Source organism: Perca flavescens, chromosome 10 (assembly GCF_004354835.1).
Source record: "Perca flavescens isolate YP-PL-M2 chromosome 10, PFLA_1.0, whole genome shotgun sequence".
Lineage (NCBI taxonomy): Eukaryota > Metazoa > Chordata > Actinopteri > Perciformes > Percidae > Perca > Perca flavescens.
In genome coordinates, this window is record NC_041340.1 from 21,860,900 (window position 1) to 21,883,051 (window position 22,152).

A 22,152-nucleotide genomic window follows, 5' to 3' on the forward strand; every position below is an offset into this window, starting at 1 on the left:
TTTAAGAAAGAAACTTGAAATATAACAAATATTGGTGGTGAGGGTTGTGCATTTCTAATTTTAGTGAGGGAGCTCATGCATATTCAGAAAATACAACGTATTTTGGCAAAGCATTTAAAGAGAAAAATCCATCTGGTAAACCGATTATGAAAGTTTAGACCATCCCTTAACAAAAGAAATTTAATTTCTTTCAGATACTTATTCTGATTAGATTGCTTATGGAAGGCATTTTTTATTAGCAGAATAAAAAGGCTACATGTAAACATGCAACTTATGAGTGAAAGATGTACAAGGCCTGTTGCCATTTGCAGCTGTACATTTCAGCATTTGAATACACATTTAACTTTCACAGGTTTTTGGTTCGTGTTTCATACCTGGAGATTTACAATGAGGAAGTGCGAGACCTGTTGGGCAAGGACCAGATGCAGAGGCTAGAGGTAAAAGGATATTTAAAACCAACACTAAAACATAGAGTTCAGTTATTCATCTCAAAACTGTCTTGGAGGACCTGTCATAAAGGGCACTACAGTCATTTTACCCAACAGGAGAACTTGTAGAAGATGGCTGATTAGATTTGCTTGTATTCACTGTTTTGATGCTGACAGCAGTTGATAAAGTAAAATTTTTTCCTCACAGGTCAAAGAAAGACCAGATGTTGGCGTGTATATCAAAGACCTCTCTGGTTACGTTGTGAACAATGCAGATGACATGGACAGGATTATGACCATGGGCCACAAAAACCGTGAGCAGAAACATTGACAGCATAAAGAAGGGAAACGTTACCCCCAAAAAATCAAACATTTATCTTTTTCACCGAAATATTTATCTGTGCAATATGTAATGAAACCACATAAGAAGGACCTTGCTTGCAAGAAATGGAAATGTAGACAAACTTTAAAGAGGCTGAAGCAATGTTTCAGTCTTGCATTATATACAACATTGTGTGGATTTAGCTAATTGATATACATAAAATAAAATCTCTGTAATTGTTTCTTTATTTAAAATGCAATGCATGCAAACTATTAAGCAATGGGCTTATATGCAAAGACTTGCTTGTGCATACTTTACGTTCTGTTGGACGTCAGAAAAAGCTTGAATAACATTTTTATAAAGTGCTGGGATAGTCATTCCCATATAATAATCAGCCTAACTTTTAAAGATTTTAGGTACACAATACTTATATGAGTCATGTTGTGTTTTTTTGTGCTTTTGCCATCTTCCAGATAATCGTTCAATTCCAAGTCCATTTCACGTTTTTATACTTTTTATAAAAAAATTAGTCCTGTTGTCTGATCAAATGATATTTCACTGCATTTAGGTTCTGTCGGTGCCACAAACATGAATGAACACAGCTCCCGTTCTCATGCTATCTTCACCATCACCATCGAGTGCAGCGAGAAGGGTGTGGACGGAAACCAGCATGTGCGCATGGGAAAGCTTCATCTGGTTGATCTTGCGGTATGTCTCTGCAGCCATAAATTTCTCAGTAAAAATAAACTACTTCCAAGAAAATTAGATGATATGGACGTAACTAAGACCACCACCAATCAATCTGCCCCTCTACCCCTACAGGGCTCGGAAAGACAGGGCAAGACTGGAGCAACAGGTCAGCGTTTAAAGGAAGCGACAAAGATTAATCTCTCTCTCTCCACGCTGGGTAACGTCATCTCTGCCCTGGTGGACGGCAAGAGTACGCACGTGCCCTACAGGAACTCTAAACTAACCCGTCTGCTGCAGGATTCCCTAGGAGGAAACTCCAAGACCATGATGGTAGAGTGAAAGTTGAAAATTGTACTAGAAGCAGAAACAAACTCTTTTTAAACATTAAGTGATCAAAGCAACAAATGCTTAATTTCAGAGAGCTAGAAATGTGCATTTCCGAAGCATTTATCAATTCTGAGCATTTTTATATACTTGACTTGGACATCACAGTTTTTGCCATACTTTTTAAATGGCATACTTCTCCCCACCAGTGTGCAAATATAGGCCCTGCAGACTATAACTATGATGAGACCATCAGTACCCTGCGCTACGCTAATAGGGCTAAAAACATCAAGAACAAAGCCAGGATCAATGAGGATCCAAAGGATGCCCTTTTGCGCCAGTTTCAGAAGGAGATTGAGGAGCTAAAGAAGAAACTGGTGGAAGGTAATAAGCCACACAGTAAAAAGTAATCATGCTGTTTTTATTACAAGTATTTTTTTCAAGACTGACTTGTCTTTTTTTTTTTACCTGTGTTTTTGTGCAATTCTAGGTGAAGAGATATCTGGATCAGAGGGAAGTGGATCAGAAGAGATGGATGAAGGTGATGATGAAGGAGGGGTGGCAGGAGAAGGCCGCAGAAAAAGAAGAGGTAAGAATTTGTTATTAACTTACACAGATGCAAGTGTGCATGAGTGCAAATGACTGAACATCTGTTGATGCAATCTTCCTAAGCCTGTAGGGAGTGGTTTTTGTAAGTTGGATATACATCAGTTTAATCTCTTGTCAGCATGTTAATTGTAATATGAGTCAGCATTCAGTTCCTTAGATAATTATTGAGCTGAAGTTGCTTTTAGGTCACTAGTTAGGTTTTACTTTTTGTTACCAGGCTTCCATAAACATAACAGCTTTCTCATTTAGGAGTTTCCCTTTTTTATTGTCACATTCTACTTTTCTCAGTTTTTTTGTTGGAAAGTGTTAAATATAGATGAAAAGAACATCATTAGGTCACCACAATATGTTGCAATGCTCCCGCTATGTGAGGTCATGTTCCATGATGATTTTATATTGGTATCTCCAACGAAATAAAAATTTTATTTCTATGGATATGTCTTTATAATTTCCAGATATCGTTATTTTTCATTCTAATACTGTGTCATTAGGTTACTCTGAATTAATAATAACCAAATCATTCAGCTTCTGTGAGTATGGTGCTGTGCTGTATCTGCACTTTGCATGTGTGCACCTGCAGCTCCCTGATCTGTTGGATCTACATAAAGAACCTACATTTTGCTTTAAGCTCTGCAGCTCTCTACCTGGTTTCTCACTGTGGGCTTTGGTGGGAGGGGTGCTTCCTCTGTTTCTTTTCCAGACAGTGGCAGCAGCAGCAGCAATAGCTCAGAATTTGCCTGCTCTTCCTTAGTGCCACCACCCACTGAGACAGAGGATAAACCTCAGAATAGTGAGTTGGAGCAGCACTCTGCTCTACCAACCCACCTGCCCACAAACTTGAGCCCTTTTCACACATGGATTCCGTACAAATTCTCGTTTGAATATTAATGTAAAGAAGTGTTTTTGGCGTTTACACTGAGCTCCTCTATACTTAAAATAATTCCATGCTGAGTCAGTAACTTGTGAACATTCCAGATTGTTTTGACACCATGGTGGAATCACTGCCGTAGCATGTCAGTTTACAAAAAAATAAAATGTACATCGAGGATTAAGAGTGTATTCGTTATCATACCGTACAGGCTTTCTAAATGATTAGAAAGCAGATTTTGCGGCTGATTGGCTGTTTATCTCCATGACTTGATTGCTGACCACAGGCAGTGCTTTGGGAGGCTTGCCTCCTCTTAAGCATCCCCAATAGTTGTTAAAACAACCTTTAGCTCCCCTCGAGAAATGCTCCTTGTCAATTTAGTCCTAAATGAAATTTGACAGAGGATTTGCAGTCTTGTCAGCAGCCACACCGCTGTACTTAAAAATGGAAAATATTTCAGTAGTTCAATAGTTTTTCTCTCTTTAATTCCTGATTTGCTTGCATGCTGTTTGTAGCTTTAACATGTTTCTGTTTATATTTTAAAAAACAGTTGGCATGAGTGAAAGCTGAAAATTAATGTTACTTAACGGATGTGTTTCAGTGTGGTCTTGTTTTAATTTTTTTATGTTTGCACTGTATATGTAGGTGGTTTTCATAGGGTTTTTCCTGATGACTTGTCTCATATACCGCTTGAGTCATTCATAGTATTTCCTCTTTAGTGGTTGGCTTGATATGTCTTTTATCCTTTTGTTATCATAGTGTGAAATTGCAAAGCTGTCTGTAGATGGGCGCACATTATTCACATCTTCTCGCACATTCTCAACAGGACTGCATGGAAATTTTAACATCAGAAAACCCAATTTTCTTTTTTTCTTTTACTTCTGTTTGGATTATGTAAGGTATTATCTAAAGTGAGTTTGGCTATACACTCACCTAAAGGATTATTAGGAACACCTGTTAAATTTCTCGTTAATGCAATTATCTAATCAACCAATCACATGGCAGCTGCTTCAATGCATTTAGTGGTGTGGTCCAGGTCTAGACAGTCTCCTGAACTCCAAACTGAATGTCAGAATGGAAAAGGTATGTGATCTAAGCAACTTTGAGCGTGGCATGGTTGTTGTTGCCAGACGGGCTGATCTGAGTATTTCACTATCTGCTCAGTTACTGGGATTTTCAGGCACAACCATTTCTACATGTGTGTGTACATAAATACATCTAGATATCTTGGTGTCCCCACACATGCCCAGTACAGCAGTGGGAAGTTGATGAATCCCTACATGGCTCATTGATTGCGGTTCACCGGCTACAGGTGTCTTGCCAAAAACTGATCATCTGCCAAAAACTCATTGCTGTGTACCCTACATGCAAATTAATGAAATAGGGGACACGCTGAACCTTCTCTGTTAATGTTGTTCATTTAATTGACACCTGAGCTGTTTAAGGCCCTGAGAAGGCAAATTGCCAGAGTAAGTTTACCCAGAGCATTTATGGATTACAGTGCATGTGTGAAAGGGGCTTTATACTTTCCCTATGTCTGTGCCACTCCTGTTGACTTACAGCCCAGACCCCCCTCCCCCCCACACTGCTACTGACCATGTCCCACATATTGTTTTTACATGCAATTGATTGCAAAGGTTCCTGGTGTGTTGATAAGGATGTCTTGGGACGGATCCATGAATTTAAAAGGGCACAATCTAAAGTTAAATTTCTCCTACTTTTTTTCCATGCATGACCTAAGTGGACACTGTTTTGACGGATGTCAGGCTTTATTCTGGAAATCTACTTCTGTCGATCCAGACTAGTTAACACCTGACCTCTGCCAGGCTTTGTGTATAATTTGTAACTCCTGTCCCTTAAAGGCGTAAATCACCCACATCATGTTTCATTGTCTGAAGTGATGTTTTTTTTGTCTCGTGTCTATCCACCGTCACTTTGCCTACGACATTTTGTTATTCTTACTGAAACTTTGCTTTCTCTTGTTTGACTTGTCCCACTCTTCTATACACTGTGTTCCAAATTATTATGCAAATGACATTTTTCACTGATTTTCCTAAATAGTTGATGCAAATGACAGTCAGTATAATTTTCAAGTCACCAACCGTTAGGGTATAAGTCAAATTTCATTGAACAAACCACCCAATGAAAACAGTATTTAAAAAAAACAAACTCTAAATGCACTGTTCCAAATTATTATGCACAACAGAGTTTCAAAACATTTTATAGGTTGTCAAGAACTGAAAATGGTCATTTGCTGAATTTGCAGCATTAGGTCATATTTACTGAAATCAAAAGCTATTTCAGTCAAACGCATCTTAACAGGGCAAGTTACACAAGACCCCTTCTTTGATATCACCTTGACAATTCTTGCATCCATTGAACCTGTGAGTTTATGGAGAGTTTCTGCTTGAATTTCTTTGCAGGATGTCAGAATAGCCTCCCAGAGCTGCTGTTTTGATGCAAATTGCCTCCCACCCTCATAGATCTTTTGCTTGAGGGTGCTCCAAAGGTTCTCAATAGGGTTGAGGTCAGGGGAGGATGGGGGCCACACCATGAGTTTCTCTCCTTACAAGCAGAAACGGTTGCAGTGGGTCCAGAAATACATAAAGACAAATTTTCAAACAGTCTTGTTTACTGATGAGTGCCGTGCAACCTTGGATGGTCCAGATGGATAGAGTAGTGGATGGTTGGTGGATGGCAACCATGTCCCAATAAGGCTGCGACGTCAGCAAGGAGGTGGCAGAGTCATTTTTTGGTCCGGAATCATGGGGAGAGAGCTGGTAGGCCCCTTTAGGGTCCCTGCAGCTGTGAAAATGACCTCGGCAAAGTATGTAGAGTTTCTGACTGACCACTTTCTTCCATGTTACAAAAAGAAGAACCGTGCCTTCCATAGCAAAATCATTTTCATGCATGACAATGCACCATCTCATGCTGCAAAGAATACCTCTGTGTCATAGGCTGCTATGGGCATAAAAGGAGAGAAACTCATGGTGTGGTCCCCATCCTCCCTTGACCTCAACCCTATTGAGAACCTTTGGAGCACCCTCAAGCAAAAGATCTATGAGGGTGGTAGGCAGTTTGCATCAAAACAGCAGCTCTGGGAGGCTATTCTGACATCCTGAAAAGAAATTCAAACAGAAACTCCAATGCTGACTCTATGTTAACATGTAACTTGCCCTGTTAAGATGTGTTTGATTGAAATAGCTTTTGATTTCAGAATGTCATTTGCATAATAATTTGGAACACGGCGTATGTGGTTTTCCGCTCTGTAAAGTCATAAGACTTTCAACTTCACTCTGTAATATGTGGCTCATCTTCTCTCTCTCTCCTCCTCCTGGTGCAAATGCCGCCTGTCTGACTTGCTATACACCTCTTAATTCAAGAAGAAAGAGGTTGGTGTAAGAATCTACATAGTCCTACTGTCCTGAAGCAATGGTGACTCTACTCGCACAGATTGTCTAGATGGCAGCTGTGTGTTTTCAATAGCTATTTCATTAATTCAGACTAATTTGATAACCGTTTTTTGTATAATTCGTGTTAACATTTTTTCTGTTTGTCCATATATGACTACCAACCATGTTCCTCATGCTCTCCATTCACAGTTACCATGTCATTACGACAATCTTGCACTTAATAAAGTTTCCCTTATTTTCAAATTTTGCTTACACTAACCATAATTGTATACTCTGCATTAACAAGTCAAAACATATCTCACTGGTACTCACTCTTATATGGAATTATGTTTTATTCCATATTTAATTAATTAATAAATACATAAAAATAAATAAATGAGGCAATAAATATATAAATTCATGTTGATATATAAATGAGACAATATAGTTTGATAAATAGGTTTTACTTTTATTTATTTCATGGATTTTTATTTCATGAGTCCACATTTTTTTCAGGGGATATTATTTCATTTATTTATTTCCCTCTATTTATTTGCACTTCTTATATTCAAATGAAGGGGTGTGGCTATCTCACAGTAACCTGACTCCGCCAGATGGATTGCTTCGCATTTGCTCGGCATATCCATCTGGGAACTTTCCGTTGGAGAAATTTTGGGAAGGGGCGGAAATACTGGTTAGCTGATTGGATGAACCATCTGTCTATCACCTATGTTGGTGATAGACGGGCCAAATCAACCAATCGGATCCACGAAGCGTATGAAAATACAACCACAAGCCCGCACCTGCTGCTGCAGGCAAAGCATAGCTCGTTAGCTCAGCATGCAAACATGTTGGTAAAGGATATTTGCCGTTTGTGTAACGAGAATTTAGGAATAAAAGGCACCATTTCAGGTTCACGGACCATATTCCAAAAGAAGGATCCAAGAGAAAAAAAGCATTAGCGAGCGGCTACCGCTGTCTGAAAATACTGGTTAGCTGATTGGATAAACCATCTGTCTATCACCACCTAACCCACCTCAAAACCAACGCTGATTGGCCCGGTCGTTTGGCTAACGGCTCCAAATTTTCTCTGCCTCAAGATGCCAGACTGATCTGCGAGTGGAAAACTGGAGCTCGCGAGATCAGGACGGTCTTACGAGGCTAATCTCACAGCCTCAGACTAAAAGCAACTAGCTAGTAGCCTGGCATTGCCAGCATATTACTATCTGCCAGAGGAAATGAAACATGAGCCTGGCAGATTCTTTTGGTTACCTGGCTAACTAACTAATGTGGTCCCCACAGCTGAGATTGATTCGCAAGAAGGAGAGCGGGGTCATGCAGTCTTAATTGGATTAGCAAATTTAATGGCAGCAACAGAAAGTTTGTTGGGATCAGACCATGGCGCTGTACAGCTGTGTACTGAAAGTTTATCTGTGTTGCTGGTATCCGCTCACTTCATGGCAAAGTTTTCTCTCGGCAGTGGGGAGAAACAGAGAGTCGGAGGGAGGCAGGGTCTGAATCTGAGAGATAGCCACGCCCCTTCATTTGAATATAACAAGTAGGAATAAATAGATCGGGAAATAAATAAATGTGACATGACACAAAAGTCTCCTAAAATAAATAAATGTGTACTTATGAAATAAAAGTCCATGAAATAAATAAAAGTAAAACCTATTTATTTATTTATTTATTTATTGTACTATATTGAATCATTTATATATTTATATTTACATTTATTGATATAGTTATTGCCTCATTTAATTATTCCAGGATGTATTTCATAGGCATATTTATTTATGTATTTATTCATTTATTTTATATTGAATAAAATGGCATTCTATAATCTTACGGTACAGATCCACTTGTCCGTGCGACGCTTCTGTCGCGTTACGCTCCACTCTATTCCTATGGGTGACGTCAAGCGACTTCAACGCGCACGCAAAGCATTCCGGGAAGGCGAAGCTACATTTGAGAAAATGTAGCGCGTCAAAAAGCTGGCCGATGCCCAGCTTTATGCAAATGAATCCGTTGAACGTGACGCGACTATCCAGTAGAAGTAGAGCACAGAGGTCTGCTCTGATCACTTCTCCCTCCAAATTTCAAAATTCGACAACATTCCCCGCTGGACCCGCCCATAGCTGTAATTGAGGAACGTACAAATGAGGGGAGGCGACGCGACACCATGCGACAGTCGTGTCGCAAAAGTGGATCTGTACCGTTAGGACTAAGGTTCCTTAAGCCCATTTCAGACCAAAGATTCGCGACGATACAGAAGTGTTTTAGAACATTGCAGGGAAAGGATGCAGCGGTCTGATCTGGCCCATCCCAGCTCGCTGGCTGATGGTGCCGCCTGCCACTCAGCTTGTCAAGTTGCCAGAGGCTGCTTTTAGAACGTAAGGGACGTCACCTGTTTCAACAGCCAATAACAAAGTCAGCTACAAACTATAATAATAAAATGATACGGGGCGCCTGGTTAGCTAACCTGGTTGAGCGCGCACCCCATGTACTGAGGCTCAGTCCTTGTCGCAGCTCCCGTGGGTTCGGTTCCGACCCTTTGCTGCATGTCATCCCCCTTTCTTTCCCACTTTCCTGACTTAATCTGTCCTCTAAATAAAGCCAAGAAAAGCCCAAAGCGTTTTATACGGAGGCTGAATGACAGCCCGCGAGCACGTTATGTGGTCGAGAGAGCTGGAGAGTGACTGAAGAGAGGGGGTGACGTTAGAACAAAGCAGTGAATCAGAGAAATTAAACAATGTTTTCGCCGTTTTATCACTACTAGAAATGCAACTGTAGCAAGTATCTCACTATCACTATCTACATTCATATTTTGAGACGCTATAAATATCTGGGAATAAAAAAAAGCCTGGAAGTACAAAGAGTCGTTGCTATGGAGATGATACACCATCTCGATTCATTGGTGTAAACTGGCAGGTTTTAGAACTTTGCAGACGCGAATCTTTGGTCTGAACTGGCACATACTAATATTACTAATGCTGATTAAAAACCACAGTATAGAATGTTCTGCATTGAAATTGTAACCTATACACTGACAAGTAATACTAATGTATAATAGGAAGATACATCTAAAACAACCTGTCAATTAAAGACCCTATGGTTCCCTGTGTGTCGCTCTTAAGGGAGGAAGAAGGTTTCTCCAGACAAGATGGTGGAGATGCAGGCAAAGATTGAAGAGGAAAGAAAGGCGTTGGAGGCCAAGCTGGACATGGAGGAGGAGGAGAGGAACAAGGCAAGGGCAGAGCTGGAGAAGAGGGAGAAGGACCTACTTAAAGCTCAGTGAGTCCATGAAAAGAGAAATATATGAATTTTTGATGAACCTTTTAAATGTGGTATTCATAAAACTGGTATTCATCAGTTCAATTGTTAGTGGATGTGGTAAACGCTCATTTGAAGTCTGCTCCATCTCTAATCCCTTAGGCAGGAGCATCACCTTTTGCTGGATAAATTGTCGGCCTTGGAGAAGAAGGTGATCGTGGGTGGGGTGGATCTCTTGGCCAAGGCTGAGGAGCAGGAGAAGCTTTTGCAGGAGTCCAACAATGAACTGGAAGAACGTCGCAGGAGAGCGGAGCGGCTGCGGAGGGAGCTGGAGGAGAAGGAGGTAAGTGTAGATGATCAAAAACCAATCCAACTACCAAATATCTCGTACATCCTTGTCTCAGTTTAGTCTTCATTTCAGAGGAGCTAAAGTTTTAATTATCTCCCTTCGCATTTTTTCTACCTTTCACCTAACGGGTTTAAAAAACGCTGTCAAGCGGTATCTTTTTCTTAATCACGATTGCACTGCTGTCACTTCTTGTTTAATCTGACTATTTAATGTAGGTAAAGCACTTAAACAAACTAATTTTCTTTCAACTTTTATATTTTGTCTCTGTCTTTTTTTATGGTTTGACATACAGTACAGGCCAAAAGTTTGGACACGCCTTCTCATTCAATGCGTTTTCTTTAATTTTATGACTATTTCATGACATGAGAATCTCACTGAAAGCATCAAAACTATGAATGAACACATATGGAATTATGTACTTAACAAAAAAGTGGGAAATAACTGAAAACATGTCTTATATTTTAGATTCTTCAAAGTAGCCACCCTTTGCTTTTTTATTAATAAGGGAAAAACTTCCACTAATTAACCCTGACAAAGCACACCTGTGAAGTGAAAACCATTTCAGGTGACTACCTCATGAAGCTCATTGAGAGAACACCAAGGGTTTGCAGCGCTATCAAAAAAAGCAAAGGGTGGCTACTTTAAAGAATCTAAAATGTTTTTAGTTATTTCACACTTTTTTGTTAAGTACATAATTCCATATGTGTTCATTCATAGTTTTGATGCCTTCAGTGAGAATCTACAATGTAAATAGTCATGAAAATAAAGAAACACATTGAATGAGAAGGTGTGTCCAAACTTTTGGCCTTTACTGTAAACCTGGTTTATGTATTTTTATCATTGTATTTCTCTTTATATTCTTGTCTTCATTGTTTGTTTTTTGTCTTCTTTTTTTCTACATATAAACTTATTGATGTGTTTAGTTCTGTTATTTGATTTTTCTTTTGTCTCCTACGTTGTTGTTACATATTAAACTGTTATCATACACTTTAAAGGGAGACCCTTTATAAGCCCCTTGGGGTTTCTTGTCTTCCTTGCACATGTTTTTATGATTCGTTACTATGTACAAATTATTTTGATGTGCGAACTAAAGAATAAAAAAATACTTTACCAAGTGAATCAGCTGATGATGAGTAGTTAGTTATTCATGCGGTTGTCAGTATGAACTGAAATTATTACATGAATGTGTGCATTAGTTACATTAAATTGATAACGCCAACCACTGTCATGCTGTAACTATACTGAAGTTAAAGTTGTAACCATCTACCAATCATCCTGGAGTTAAGACTTTTTTTTTCTTTCTAAGATATCTTAAAGGAACACGCCGACTTATTGTGAATTTAGCTTATTCACCGTAACCCCCAGAGTTAGACAAGTCGATACATACCCTTCTCATCTCTGTGCGTGCTGTAATGCTGTCCAACGGCTCCAGCAGCATCAGCCCAGCACAGAACATGCAGGTGAATGGTTCCAGCAATCCTACTGCTCCGAATAAGTGACAAAATAACGGCAACATGTTCCTATTTACATGTGATTTATAGAGTGTCAGCGTGTACAAAAAACAACGTAACATGAGACACAGCCATCTTCTAACCGTAAACAAACCGGGAACTATATTCTTAGGTGGAAGAATATAGTACTTGGGCGGAGTGATATGCTCGCAGCAAGCCTGTCTGAGAATATAGTTCCCGGTTTGTTTACTGTTAGAAGATGGCTGTGTCTCATGTTACCTTGTTTTTTGTACACGCTGTGACTATACAAATCCCAACATGTAAATAGGAACATGTTGGCGTTATTTCGTTACTTTTGTCACAATTCGGAGCAGTAGGCTAGTTGGAACCAGTTACCTGCAGGATCTGTGCTAGGCTAAGCTAATGCTGGAGCCGTCAGGCAGCGTTACAGCACGCACGGAGATGAGAAGGGTATGTATCGACTTGTCTTACTCTGGGGGTTACGGTGAATAAGCTCAATTCCCAATAAGTTGGCGTGTTCCTTTTTAAATAAACAAATGAGTAAACCACCCAAATAAATAAGACACATATGACATCATCTGTCTGCATCTCTTCCATGGGACACAGTGGGTGGCAAGGTGTGACATCAGATACCACATACTCTAAATGTGTCAGTCGCAACGTTTGCTTGATTTACATTGAAATGGCTACATCATTGTGGTTGGAAAATACTCACTCTCTCACTTTCTTTGTGTACAAGCACTGTTCAGAGAAATACCAAGGGGAATCGTGTCCTTTCAGTTTGAAGTGATGCAAACGTCAGGATTTGAAAACAACTTCTTAACATACACAAAAGACAGTTTTAAGACGTTATTTTTACTTCTGCCTCCATCTATTTAGGGTCTTTAACTGGCATGACCACAGACTGCTTGCTTGCTTCTGCATAATCACTGATCCCTCTGCCTCTCCCTCTTAAAACAGCAAGAACGTCTGGACATAGAAGAGAAGTACACTAGTCTGCAGGAGGAGGCTCAAGGAAAGACCAAGAAGCTGAAGAAAGTATGGACCATGCTGATGGCTGCCAAATCAGAAGTAAGCAAAATCTAAAAGAGTAACACTGAGAGAGATCATACATGCCCTGTCAGGGCTGCAGGGTGGTGTAGTGTGTAGAGACAGTCGTACAGCACGTAGGGTCATTTGCCCCATCATTATGAAAGCCCGAATTCCTATAGAAAATTTTATAATATACTTTTTCAATCAAGCTTAAACTGGTAAGTTATGAAACATGGTTGAAGTTAGTCTTAATTGATCAGGGAAAAGAAACAAATTGATCCACAGTGGTGGTTGTGGTTTTTCCTGTTAGATGGCAGATCTGCAGCAAGAGCATCACAGAGAGATTGAGGGCCTCCTGGAGAACATCCGCCAGCTGAGTCGAGAGCTGCGTCTCCAGATGCTCATCATAGACAACTTTATTCCCCAGGAATACCAGGTGTGCATGTTTGTATACTTACATTTGTAGCACTGGTTTTCAGTATTTTGCCTTTGCTTAATACCTCTTATCACTTATATTGTTCCTTCACATCAGTACGCACAAAGAAGAGGCATAAAATAAAAATCTGCCTTAGTCACTGGCAGACTTTGACTTTATTTAGGTTGTGTTGGAATAGTTACTTTTCATCCATATAGCTGTTTTATCTATTCTGTGTATAATAACCTGACACAAGCAGAAAATCAGAAGATGCATTTATTATTATTAATGCATTATGAGATTCATGTAGTAACATATGCTTAGGTTTTTTTCTTCTATGTGAAGAACCTCATGGACCTGGCTTGTACAAAGCTCACAACCTCACAAACCTACCGAATCATGAACATGTAGCAGGCTGCGCACATTGACAAGTGGACAGGAAGTGGTTTGCTGTCATAGAGGAGTGAAGAAACTAGAAAATATTCACATTTTAAAAAGCTGGAAACGGATCATTCTTTCATTTAAAAAAAGGACCCAAACCAATTAATCAATTTAAAAAATAGTTGGCAATTAATTTAATAGTTCACTTTTATTTGATTAATCTTTGATGCTCTAACAAAGTCCAAGCAAAGACTTGAATTTGTGCCGGGTGATGCAAATTATGCAAAGCGCAAATTCTTTTACCTTGGGCGCGAAATTGGCGTGCCGCTGTGGCGCGAAGGCCTATTAGTGTTGAGAATATCCTGCACAGCATTGCCCTGATCAATCCGAACTCCATTCAGAAAACAAGCATTTCAAAAGCTGTCTGCTTCAACAGACCTGACAAAGCATGAATTCAGACTTTTCCCAAGTAAGGCGAGGTAAAAATGTGCTTTGCATTTGGTTTAAACAAAACATAAGAAGTGCATAAGCTGTTACTTGTCTTTACCTTTAGGTTTCTCCACCTGCATAAACCTGCTGTTAGCTTAGCTAGTTTAGGGAGCTTTGCATCAATAATAATGTCTGTCTTTGCGTCTAGTTTTTATATTTTCTCGTTTCCTGTGTAGGAGATGATCGAGAATTACGTGCACTGGAATGAAGACATTGGAGAATGGCAGCTGGTGAGCTCACTGCTTTTTTCAAGCACACTCTGTGGTTTGCAGTTTGATCGACATCAATGTCAAGGTTCAAACTCTTGAGTTAAAGAACACTTCTTAGTAATGTGTGTCTTTGTACTGAATCTTATAACTTTCAGAAATGTGTGGCATACACTGGCAACAATATGAGAAAACAGACCCCTGCTCCAGACAAAAAAGAAAAAGATGTGAGTTTTTTGCATGTGATGGTTTTGTGTAATGAATAATGTTCCTGATATTTTCTCTCCTTGACAATGTATTGTTGACTTCTCTTGTCATCTGTCCCTGCCTGCTGTAGCCATTTGAGGTGGATTTGTCCCATGTGTATCTGGCCTACACAGAGGAAAGCATGCGGCAGTCATTGATGAAACTCGAGAGACCCAGAACCTCCAAAAGTGGCAAGAGTGGCCGACCCAAGACGGGGCGAAGGTAATCTACTTCCTACACAGACCACAGACAGCCTGACGCTTCACATCCTGTTGAGCATTATGGTTTCTTTTATCAGTCTTTGGCCTTTACATTTGTAATTTCAAGGATCTCTTATGCAGATTTGCACTCAAATGTACACTTAGCCGCATTTGTGCATCTATGTTTCTCAAATTACAAATTTAATTTACAATAACAACAATCTATTTTGGTTAACCCGGTCTACGTGCTAGATTGAGGTCAGCCCAGAGGGTGGTGGTTATGCACCTGAAAAATGCAAGAACAGCAACTTGTGCAGTTTAGCAGTTAAGTTGCAACAATAACAGTTTAGTAGGCATCTTGTGAATGTCCAGGTCCACTGACTGTTCACCGGCAGTTAGTTAGTTACTATTGGGAGGAATGATTGTATATGGGTCTTGGAGACACTGCTGCATTTACACCTTTTCAACATCAATTCCAATCCATCTCTAATGCTTCTTGGTTTGCATTTTCACACTGCCTTTCTCACATCAAATCTTGATCTTGATCTTGATCTTGATCTGTGGTAATTTGTTCACACTCTTAGCTGGTAATGTGCAACTTGTTCATAGAAGTTTAGCCCTTTTGCCATTTCAGCTTGTTGTTTAACAGTTTTTCATCTGCACTTTAGTGACATCAATTTGTGCATTCATGTAAACGCATGTGTACAGCCCACCCTTGGAAAATAGGGCTTCCCCAAAGCCTCAGTGTTATTAAAACACTGTGAATTTACTATGCTTTGAACATTGACTGGCATCATTCTTTCGTCTTTGATCTGCACGTACATTTCAAAAGTGACAGACACAATTTCAGAGTGGCAGACAAAAGAAATACGTGCCCTGCCCCAGTAGCAGGCAGTGAAGAAAGTTCATTTCAGATCCTGCTCCAATGAGTAAAGAGAAAAGTTATTGGCTGTGGATGTTTGGCCGCTCTGTATTATTAGTCTCTTTATAGAATGTCGATATGAAGCGTAAACATGATGGTATTTGCTGTTATCATGATATACTGTTATTCTGAGAAATGAGAGCGCTGAAAGTTCTCTGAAGTTGATAAGACTTAATCTCCCCACAGGAAAAGATCTGCAAAGCCAGATGCTGTGATCGAATCCCTTCTGCAGTGAAGACAGCGCAGAGGACAGCTTGGTTTCACTGCAACTTTCATGTTACTTTAGGAAACAAATTCATTAAGTCGAGTCTGAAGAATTTATTGTTCAACATTATTTAAAAGATTAACTGAATACACTGTATAGCTGGTATGTTTTAAATGTGAATGAGCTGCACCTATGATAGGATTAAGACTTGGGCAGTGGTGGCATAAAGGTTAGAGAAGTGAGCTTGTGACCGGGAGGTCGTCGGTTCAATCCCCAGACTGACAGGATAGAATCTGGGTGGGGAAAGTGAAAGAACAGCGCTTGTCCCTCCCTCATTACCACCACTGAGGTGCTTGCTCAACAAGGCCCAACTGCTCCAGTGGAGCTGCTCAGTGGCCAGCAGATCAGACTGTGGTTGTACTGGGCAGCTTCCAGGTATGAATGTGGAACTGTGTGAATGTGATCAGGGTGTTCCTGCAAAAGAGAGGCTGCCTCTCAGTGAACCTCCCCTTAATAAATAAAGGTTAAATAAATAAAAAATAAAATAAAATAAAGACCTCTTGGCCAAGGGGACCTGTTATTTGTATTATAGTGTAAGACTGGATGTCATTTTAATGTAATTCTGGAACGCATTTCGGTGGCAGCAGCTTCTGTTCAAATAAAGCTCTTTTACCTTAGCACCTCTAGCATTAAGGAGGAATCAACCATAAACATGTCACTTGCAAATTCATTGTTTTTTCAAATGAGCAACACTCTGAAATAAGATGTTGAAAATAGAAATTGTGGACCTATAAACTGCATTCATATGCTCTGAAATGGGTTGAGTGTATTGAACACACTGTTTCGTGATGAACACCACTTTAGTTAAGTTGTAACTTCTGTATTACTGATTTCCTGCTTTCATACTAAACAGCCCATGCTGATATGAATACATTATAATTGAATTCTAATTAAGGGTTTATTTTCACTTAATTTACAGGAAATGATTATACTCTGAGCACAAGTTGTAGCCTTAGTGTTATTAAATAAAAGAAGTCATTAACATGAAAGAGGAAAAAAGATAAAAACACTAATGTGGAGGGAAAAAGTAGAGGGGGGTATGTAGTATCAAGTATGTAACTGAAAAGTGCATTTTATACTTTTTCTCCCTTATGAAGCATAGGGGCATGCATGCCAGCCATCTCTTATGTTAGTGCCATTCGCTATTCTAAGCAAGTCTTTTTATTTATTGTCAAATATCGGAACCCTTTGTGTTACATTAATTTACACTATACATACTGTATGTCACTAGTATGACATTTCTGTGGGCGATGATTTCATTTTATGATATTCTGTAGTGGAGGCAAACTGTAGTGGAGTTTTATTTTGTATCATAATTTATGTCAAATGTTTACATCCACCAAACCCCTGGATATTCTATTTATTAAATTATTTTACACATTTTATCTCACATTTTTGTTGCTCTTTCTTGGTTTCATGTTTATTGCTTGGATTTAAATGAATAAAAAGGTTATGATGGCAAATAAGAGCCATAAAAATATACTTTTTAATTGCAATTCCTGCTGTTGGAGAATCTGTTAACCCAGTAAGTAATTGGTGTCTATAAAAAGTAAAATCATGTTAAAAAAATGAAAAAATAGTAATGTTAAAACATTCTTCAGTGTGAAACAGCTGTTACTGTTTTAGTTGAATGATGAGGATAGATCACTGATACCTAAAACATCAGCAGGCATGCTGTGAACAATATTGACTCCAAATGACAAACCAATGTGCCATTATAATTTATTGATGTATAAATACAAACACTACAAAAAATAAGATATGTAGGAAAATAAATATTACATTTGCAATAAATAGAAATAAGTTATATATATATATATATATATATATATATATATATATATATATATATATATATGACATGTATTAAATAATACATATGATCACTCCTAATGATTCAAACATTTGACGAGATGGAGCTTGCATATCGTTGTGCAGTGCTTGATGTCTCTGAGAAATTCTAATAGGGTTTGGTTGGATCCAGTTGTGAGCAGGGAACAGTTATTCCCACACTGAAACAAAATCATGATGACAATTTTAGTTTTAAGCGCACAAAGATCTGAACACACAAAGTGATAGAGAATATGTGTTACATTAAAGAGCATATTCATCATTAGAACAGATGCCTTTTAGAGTCACTGTAAGCAATTTGAAATTTCATTTATGAATTTTTGGTTTAGTTTAGGACTAATAAGCATGTTCAGTAACATTGAATTCCTCTTTACCTCTTTGTTGAATATATGCAACACATAGCTGAGGTTCTGTGCAGCTGGTTTTGTAATGGCTGATATAGTGGCATGCTTCAGAGCCTTCTCAGCCAAACAGAAGAAGCCCTTCTGTGTAGAGAAAGGCACAATTATGAATGTTGACAATGCTGAAGTTATGACTTAATCAGTTTAGAGAAACAGGCTTAACATCATCTTGAGAAGTTCACAAGTTGTACATCTACTATGTCAGACAAATTTAATGTACAATAATAACAATAACCAGAAAAAAATGTCCAACATACCACACATGTTGAGCCACTATCTGATGTCTTGGTCACTGTTCCACTACTCTTCTGACAAGATAAGAAATATAAGTCAGTATATCATAAAACAAACAAACCACATGTATTTTTGTGGTTTTCTTACTGATTCTTTGGCCAGTCGCTCCAGGGACGAGGCACGATCATGAATATCATCTAGTAGCTGTTTCAGCTCATTTTTCTTTTCATGGGAAGGCTCCAGGGATGCTGCGTAGACTTTCACGAACATGATCATCAGTGTGAGAATTTGAAAGTTCTTCATGGCGTTAAAAGAGACCGCGAGCGAGCACTGTCAGGTTGAGCAGAATAGCTGAATAACCTACATACGCTACTGTTGCTACTTATATTTGTCATCATGCTGACACTCTTAAAACTCTAAGACCACAGTGTACAAACACGTCAGAGGAGGAAGACACCAAATAAGGTTTGATGTATATCAGCTTTAATATCAAATTTCCACTAGGTGCATGAAGTTGTCTATGACTAAGCAATTACCTGCTAATCCCTTATCAGCAAAACTTGCGCCATGGTCATCACCTTGTGTTAACATCCTATGAAGGTTGTCCTAATGTGTAAGGAAAATGGCACAGAACATCTAACCAAATCTGATAAAATACTATCATTTCAACTGTTATATTAATTTACACTATACATACTGTATGCCTTAGTTTAATGCACTAGTATGATGTTTTTGTGGGCGATGATTTCATTTTATGATATTCTGTAGTGGAGGCCAACTGTAGTGGAGTTTTATTTTGTATCATAATTTATGTCAAATGTTTACATCCACCAAACCCCTGGATATTCTATTTATTAAATTATTTTACACATTTTATCTCACATTTTTGTTGCTCTTTCTTGGTTTCATGTTTATTGCTCGGATTTAAATAAATAAAAAGGTTATGATGGCAAGTAATAGCCATAAAAATATACTTTTTAATTGCATTTCCTACTGTTGGAGAATCTGTTAACCCAGTAATTAATTGGTGTCTTTAAAAAGTAAAATCATGTTAAAAAAATAGTAATGTTAAAACATTCTTCAGTGTGAAACAGCTGTTACTGTTTTACTTGAATGATGAGGATAGATCGCTGATACCTAAAACATCAGCAGGCATGCTGTGAACAATATTGACTCCAAACAAGAAATCAATGTGCCATTATAATTTATTGATGTATAAATATAAACACTACAAAAATAAGATATGCAGGAAAATAAATATTACATTTGCAATAAATAGATATAATTTACAGATATATGATATGTGTTAAATAATACATATGATCACTCCTAATGATTCAAACATTGGCTGAGATGGCTCTTGCACTGCGGTGTGCAGTGCTTGATGTCTCTGAGAAATTCTAATAGGGTTTGGTTGGATCCAGTTGTGGGCAGGGAACAATTGTTGTTATTCCCACACTGAAACAAAATCATGATGACAATTTTAGTTTTAAGCGCACAAAGATCTGAAAACACAAAGTGATAGAGAATATGTTTCACATTAAAGAGCATATTCATCATTGGAACAGATGCCTTTTAGAGTCACTGTAAGCAATTTGAAATTTCATTTATTAATTTTAGGTTTAGTTTAGGACTAATAAGCATGTTCAATAACATTGAATTCCTCTTTACCTCTTTGTTGAATATATGCAACACACGGATGAGGTATTCTGCATGTAGTTTATTGTTGGCTTGTGTATTATTGTAATGCTCCAGAGCCTTCTCAGCCAAACAGAAGAAACCCTTCTGTGTAGAGAAAGGCACAATTATGAATGTTATTTAACAAGCTGAAGTTATGCTTAACATCATCTTGAGAAGTTCACAAGTTGTGCATCTACTATGTCAGACAAATTTAATGTACAATAATAACAATAACCAGAAAAAGATGTCCAACATACCACACATGTTGAGCCACTATCTGATGTCTTGGTCACTGTTCCACTACTCTTCTGACAAAATAAGAAATATAAGTCAGTATATCATAAAACAAACAAACAAACAAACAAGCAAACCACATGTATTTTTGTGGTTTTCTTACTGATTCTTTGGCCAGTTCCTCCAGGGACGAGGCACGTTCAAGAATATCATCTAGTAGCTGTTTCAGCTCATTTTTCTTTTCATGGGAAGGCTCCTTACAATGTAGGGATGCTGCGTAGACCATCACGAACATGATCATCAGTGTGAGAATTTGAAAGTTCTTCATGGCGTTAAAAGAGACCGCGAGCGAGCACTGTCAGGTTGAGCAGAATAGCTGAATAACCTACATACGCTACTGTTGCTACTTATATTTGTCATCATGCTGACACTCTTAACACTCTAAGACCACAGTGTACAAACACGTCAGAGGAGGAAGACACCAAATAAGGTTTGATGTATATCAGCTTTAATATCAAATTTCCACTAGGTGCATGAAGTTGTCTATGACTAAGCAATTACCTGCTAATCCCTTATCAGCAAAACTCGCACCATGGTCATCACCTTGTGTTAACATCCTATGGAGGTTGTCCTAATGTGTAAGGAAAATGGCACAGAACATCTAACCAAATCTGATCAAATACTATCATTTCAACTGTTATATTCAAGTTGTATCAAGTGTATTTTATAATGGCTGTGTCATTACAGCTGAATTGAACTGCCTGCTGTGAAACAGAGATATTACTCTGGATATTTTTTTGACTTGTTGCATCAGAAAAGCACAGGTGGAAATGATGTACTATATAAGTCCATATTTTAAGATACTAAGTCAATATTTTAAAGTTTCTCATTACTTGGAGATTCATAGTCAATATTCTGGGATACTAAGTCAATATATTGAGATATTAAAGTGTGTGACAGTGAGCTTGCTGGCAGCCATTATCATTAATATTTTTAGAAAAAACCTGTGCTTTTTCTGTTCCAACATGTCAAAATGACTGTGGTGAGTAGGCACAAGGAAAAAAGTTTGAGTCAAGCTTTTAACATTATCCCACACATCAGGAAGAGGAAAATGTGACTGACAGTTATCCTGCCAGCTTTCGTTTTTATTTTTACTCTGGGTGACAAGACCCCAAAACAGCTGTTTAAGTTACGCCTGCTCGTCTGTCATTCTTAAAATACAGAAGAATTGTGTTGTTATTGAAATAAAACAAATGAAACAGTAACGTAACAAAAAAAGACGATTACTTTATCAAGATAATATTACATACAATAATTTAAGTAAACTATTACAAGTGATGGCTGCCAGCATCATACCAATAATTTCAAAGACAGACCAGTTGAAGAGTACTTAATTGGAATTGCAACATATTTAGTTAACTGTCTAATAAAACTGGTCATTAGACAAGTCAGAAGCTCAGTTTGAACACTAATTGTTAATAAGATAAGATTGCAGAGTAGGAAAGTGACTGGCAGTTTTAGCTGAACTTCATATTCACATCTCCACATCTCTGCATACACTGACAACCTTTGAAGAAGAGCTCCATCTTTAGGTGATATTGGTAACTTATTCACAACATTCACAGTACAGTTTATCTATGCTCCAAATAATTATGTTCTTTGCAATTAGAAAGTTGTAATGGTAAACTTTAGAATACAAATATTCATAAAAATGTATAACCTAATGAAATACATAAATAAAATAAAACCAGTGGTTCCCAAACTTTTTGGCTTGTGACTTACAAAAAAGCTGTGTTTGGTTGAGGCCACTTGTCATGTCTACCACGAGTTGTTAGCAGTTCCACTAAAAGAGACATTTCCCCTCTAAAC

At 38.3% G+C, this 22,152-nt stretch overlaps 1 protein-coding gene across 1 annotated transcript in view; it reads left to right on the forward strand.

Annotated features, from left to right (window-relative positions):
• kif3a (kinesin family member 3A) overlaps nucleotides 1-16,124 on the forward strand; it is an 18,414-nt gene extending 2,290 nt beyond the window's left edge. Inside the window, exons 4-17 of the mRNA XM_028590005.1 lie at nucleotides 353-437; nucleotides 637-742; nucleotides 1,319-1,458; nucleotides 1,573-1,770; nucleotides 1,974-2,148; nucleotides 2,255-2,353; nucleotides 9,771-9,927; nucleotides 10,069-10,249; nucleotides 12,688-12,798; nucleotides 13,070-13,195; nucleotides 14,221-14,274; nucleotides 14,409-14,477; nucleotides 14,588-14,718; nucleotides 15,805-16,124. Coding sequence (XP_028445806.1) covers nucleotides 353-437; nucleotides 637-742; nucleotides 1,319-1,458; nucleotides 1,573-1,770; nucleotides 1,974-2,148; nucleotides 2,255-2,353; nucleotides 9,771-9,927; nucleotides 10,069-10,249; nucleotides 12,688-12,798; nucleotides 13,070-13,195; nucleotides 14,221-14,274; nucleotides 14,409-14,477; nucleotides 14,588-14,718; nucleotides 15,805-15,853 — 1,681 coding nt within the window. The 3' untranslated portion in view covers nucleotides 15,854-16,124. The remainder of the gene's footprint in view (nucleotides 1-352; nucleotides 438-636; nucleotides 743-1,318; nucleotides 1,459-1,572; nucleotides 1,771-1,973; nucleotides 2,149-2,254; nucleotides 2,354-9,770; nucleotides 9,928-10,068; nucleotides 10,250-12,687; nucleotides 12,799-13,069; nucleotides 13,196-14,220; nucleotides 14,275-14,408; nucleotides 14,478-14,587; nucleotides 14,719-15,804) is intronic.
• Nucleotides 16,125-22,152: the final 6,028 nt, after the last annotated feature.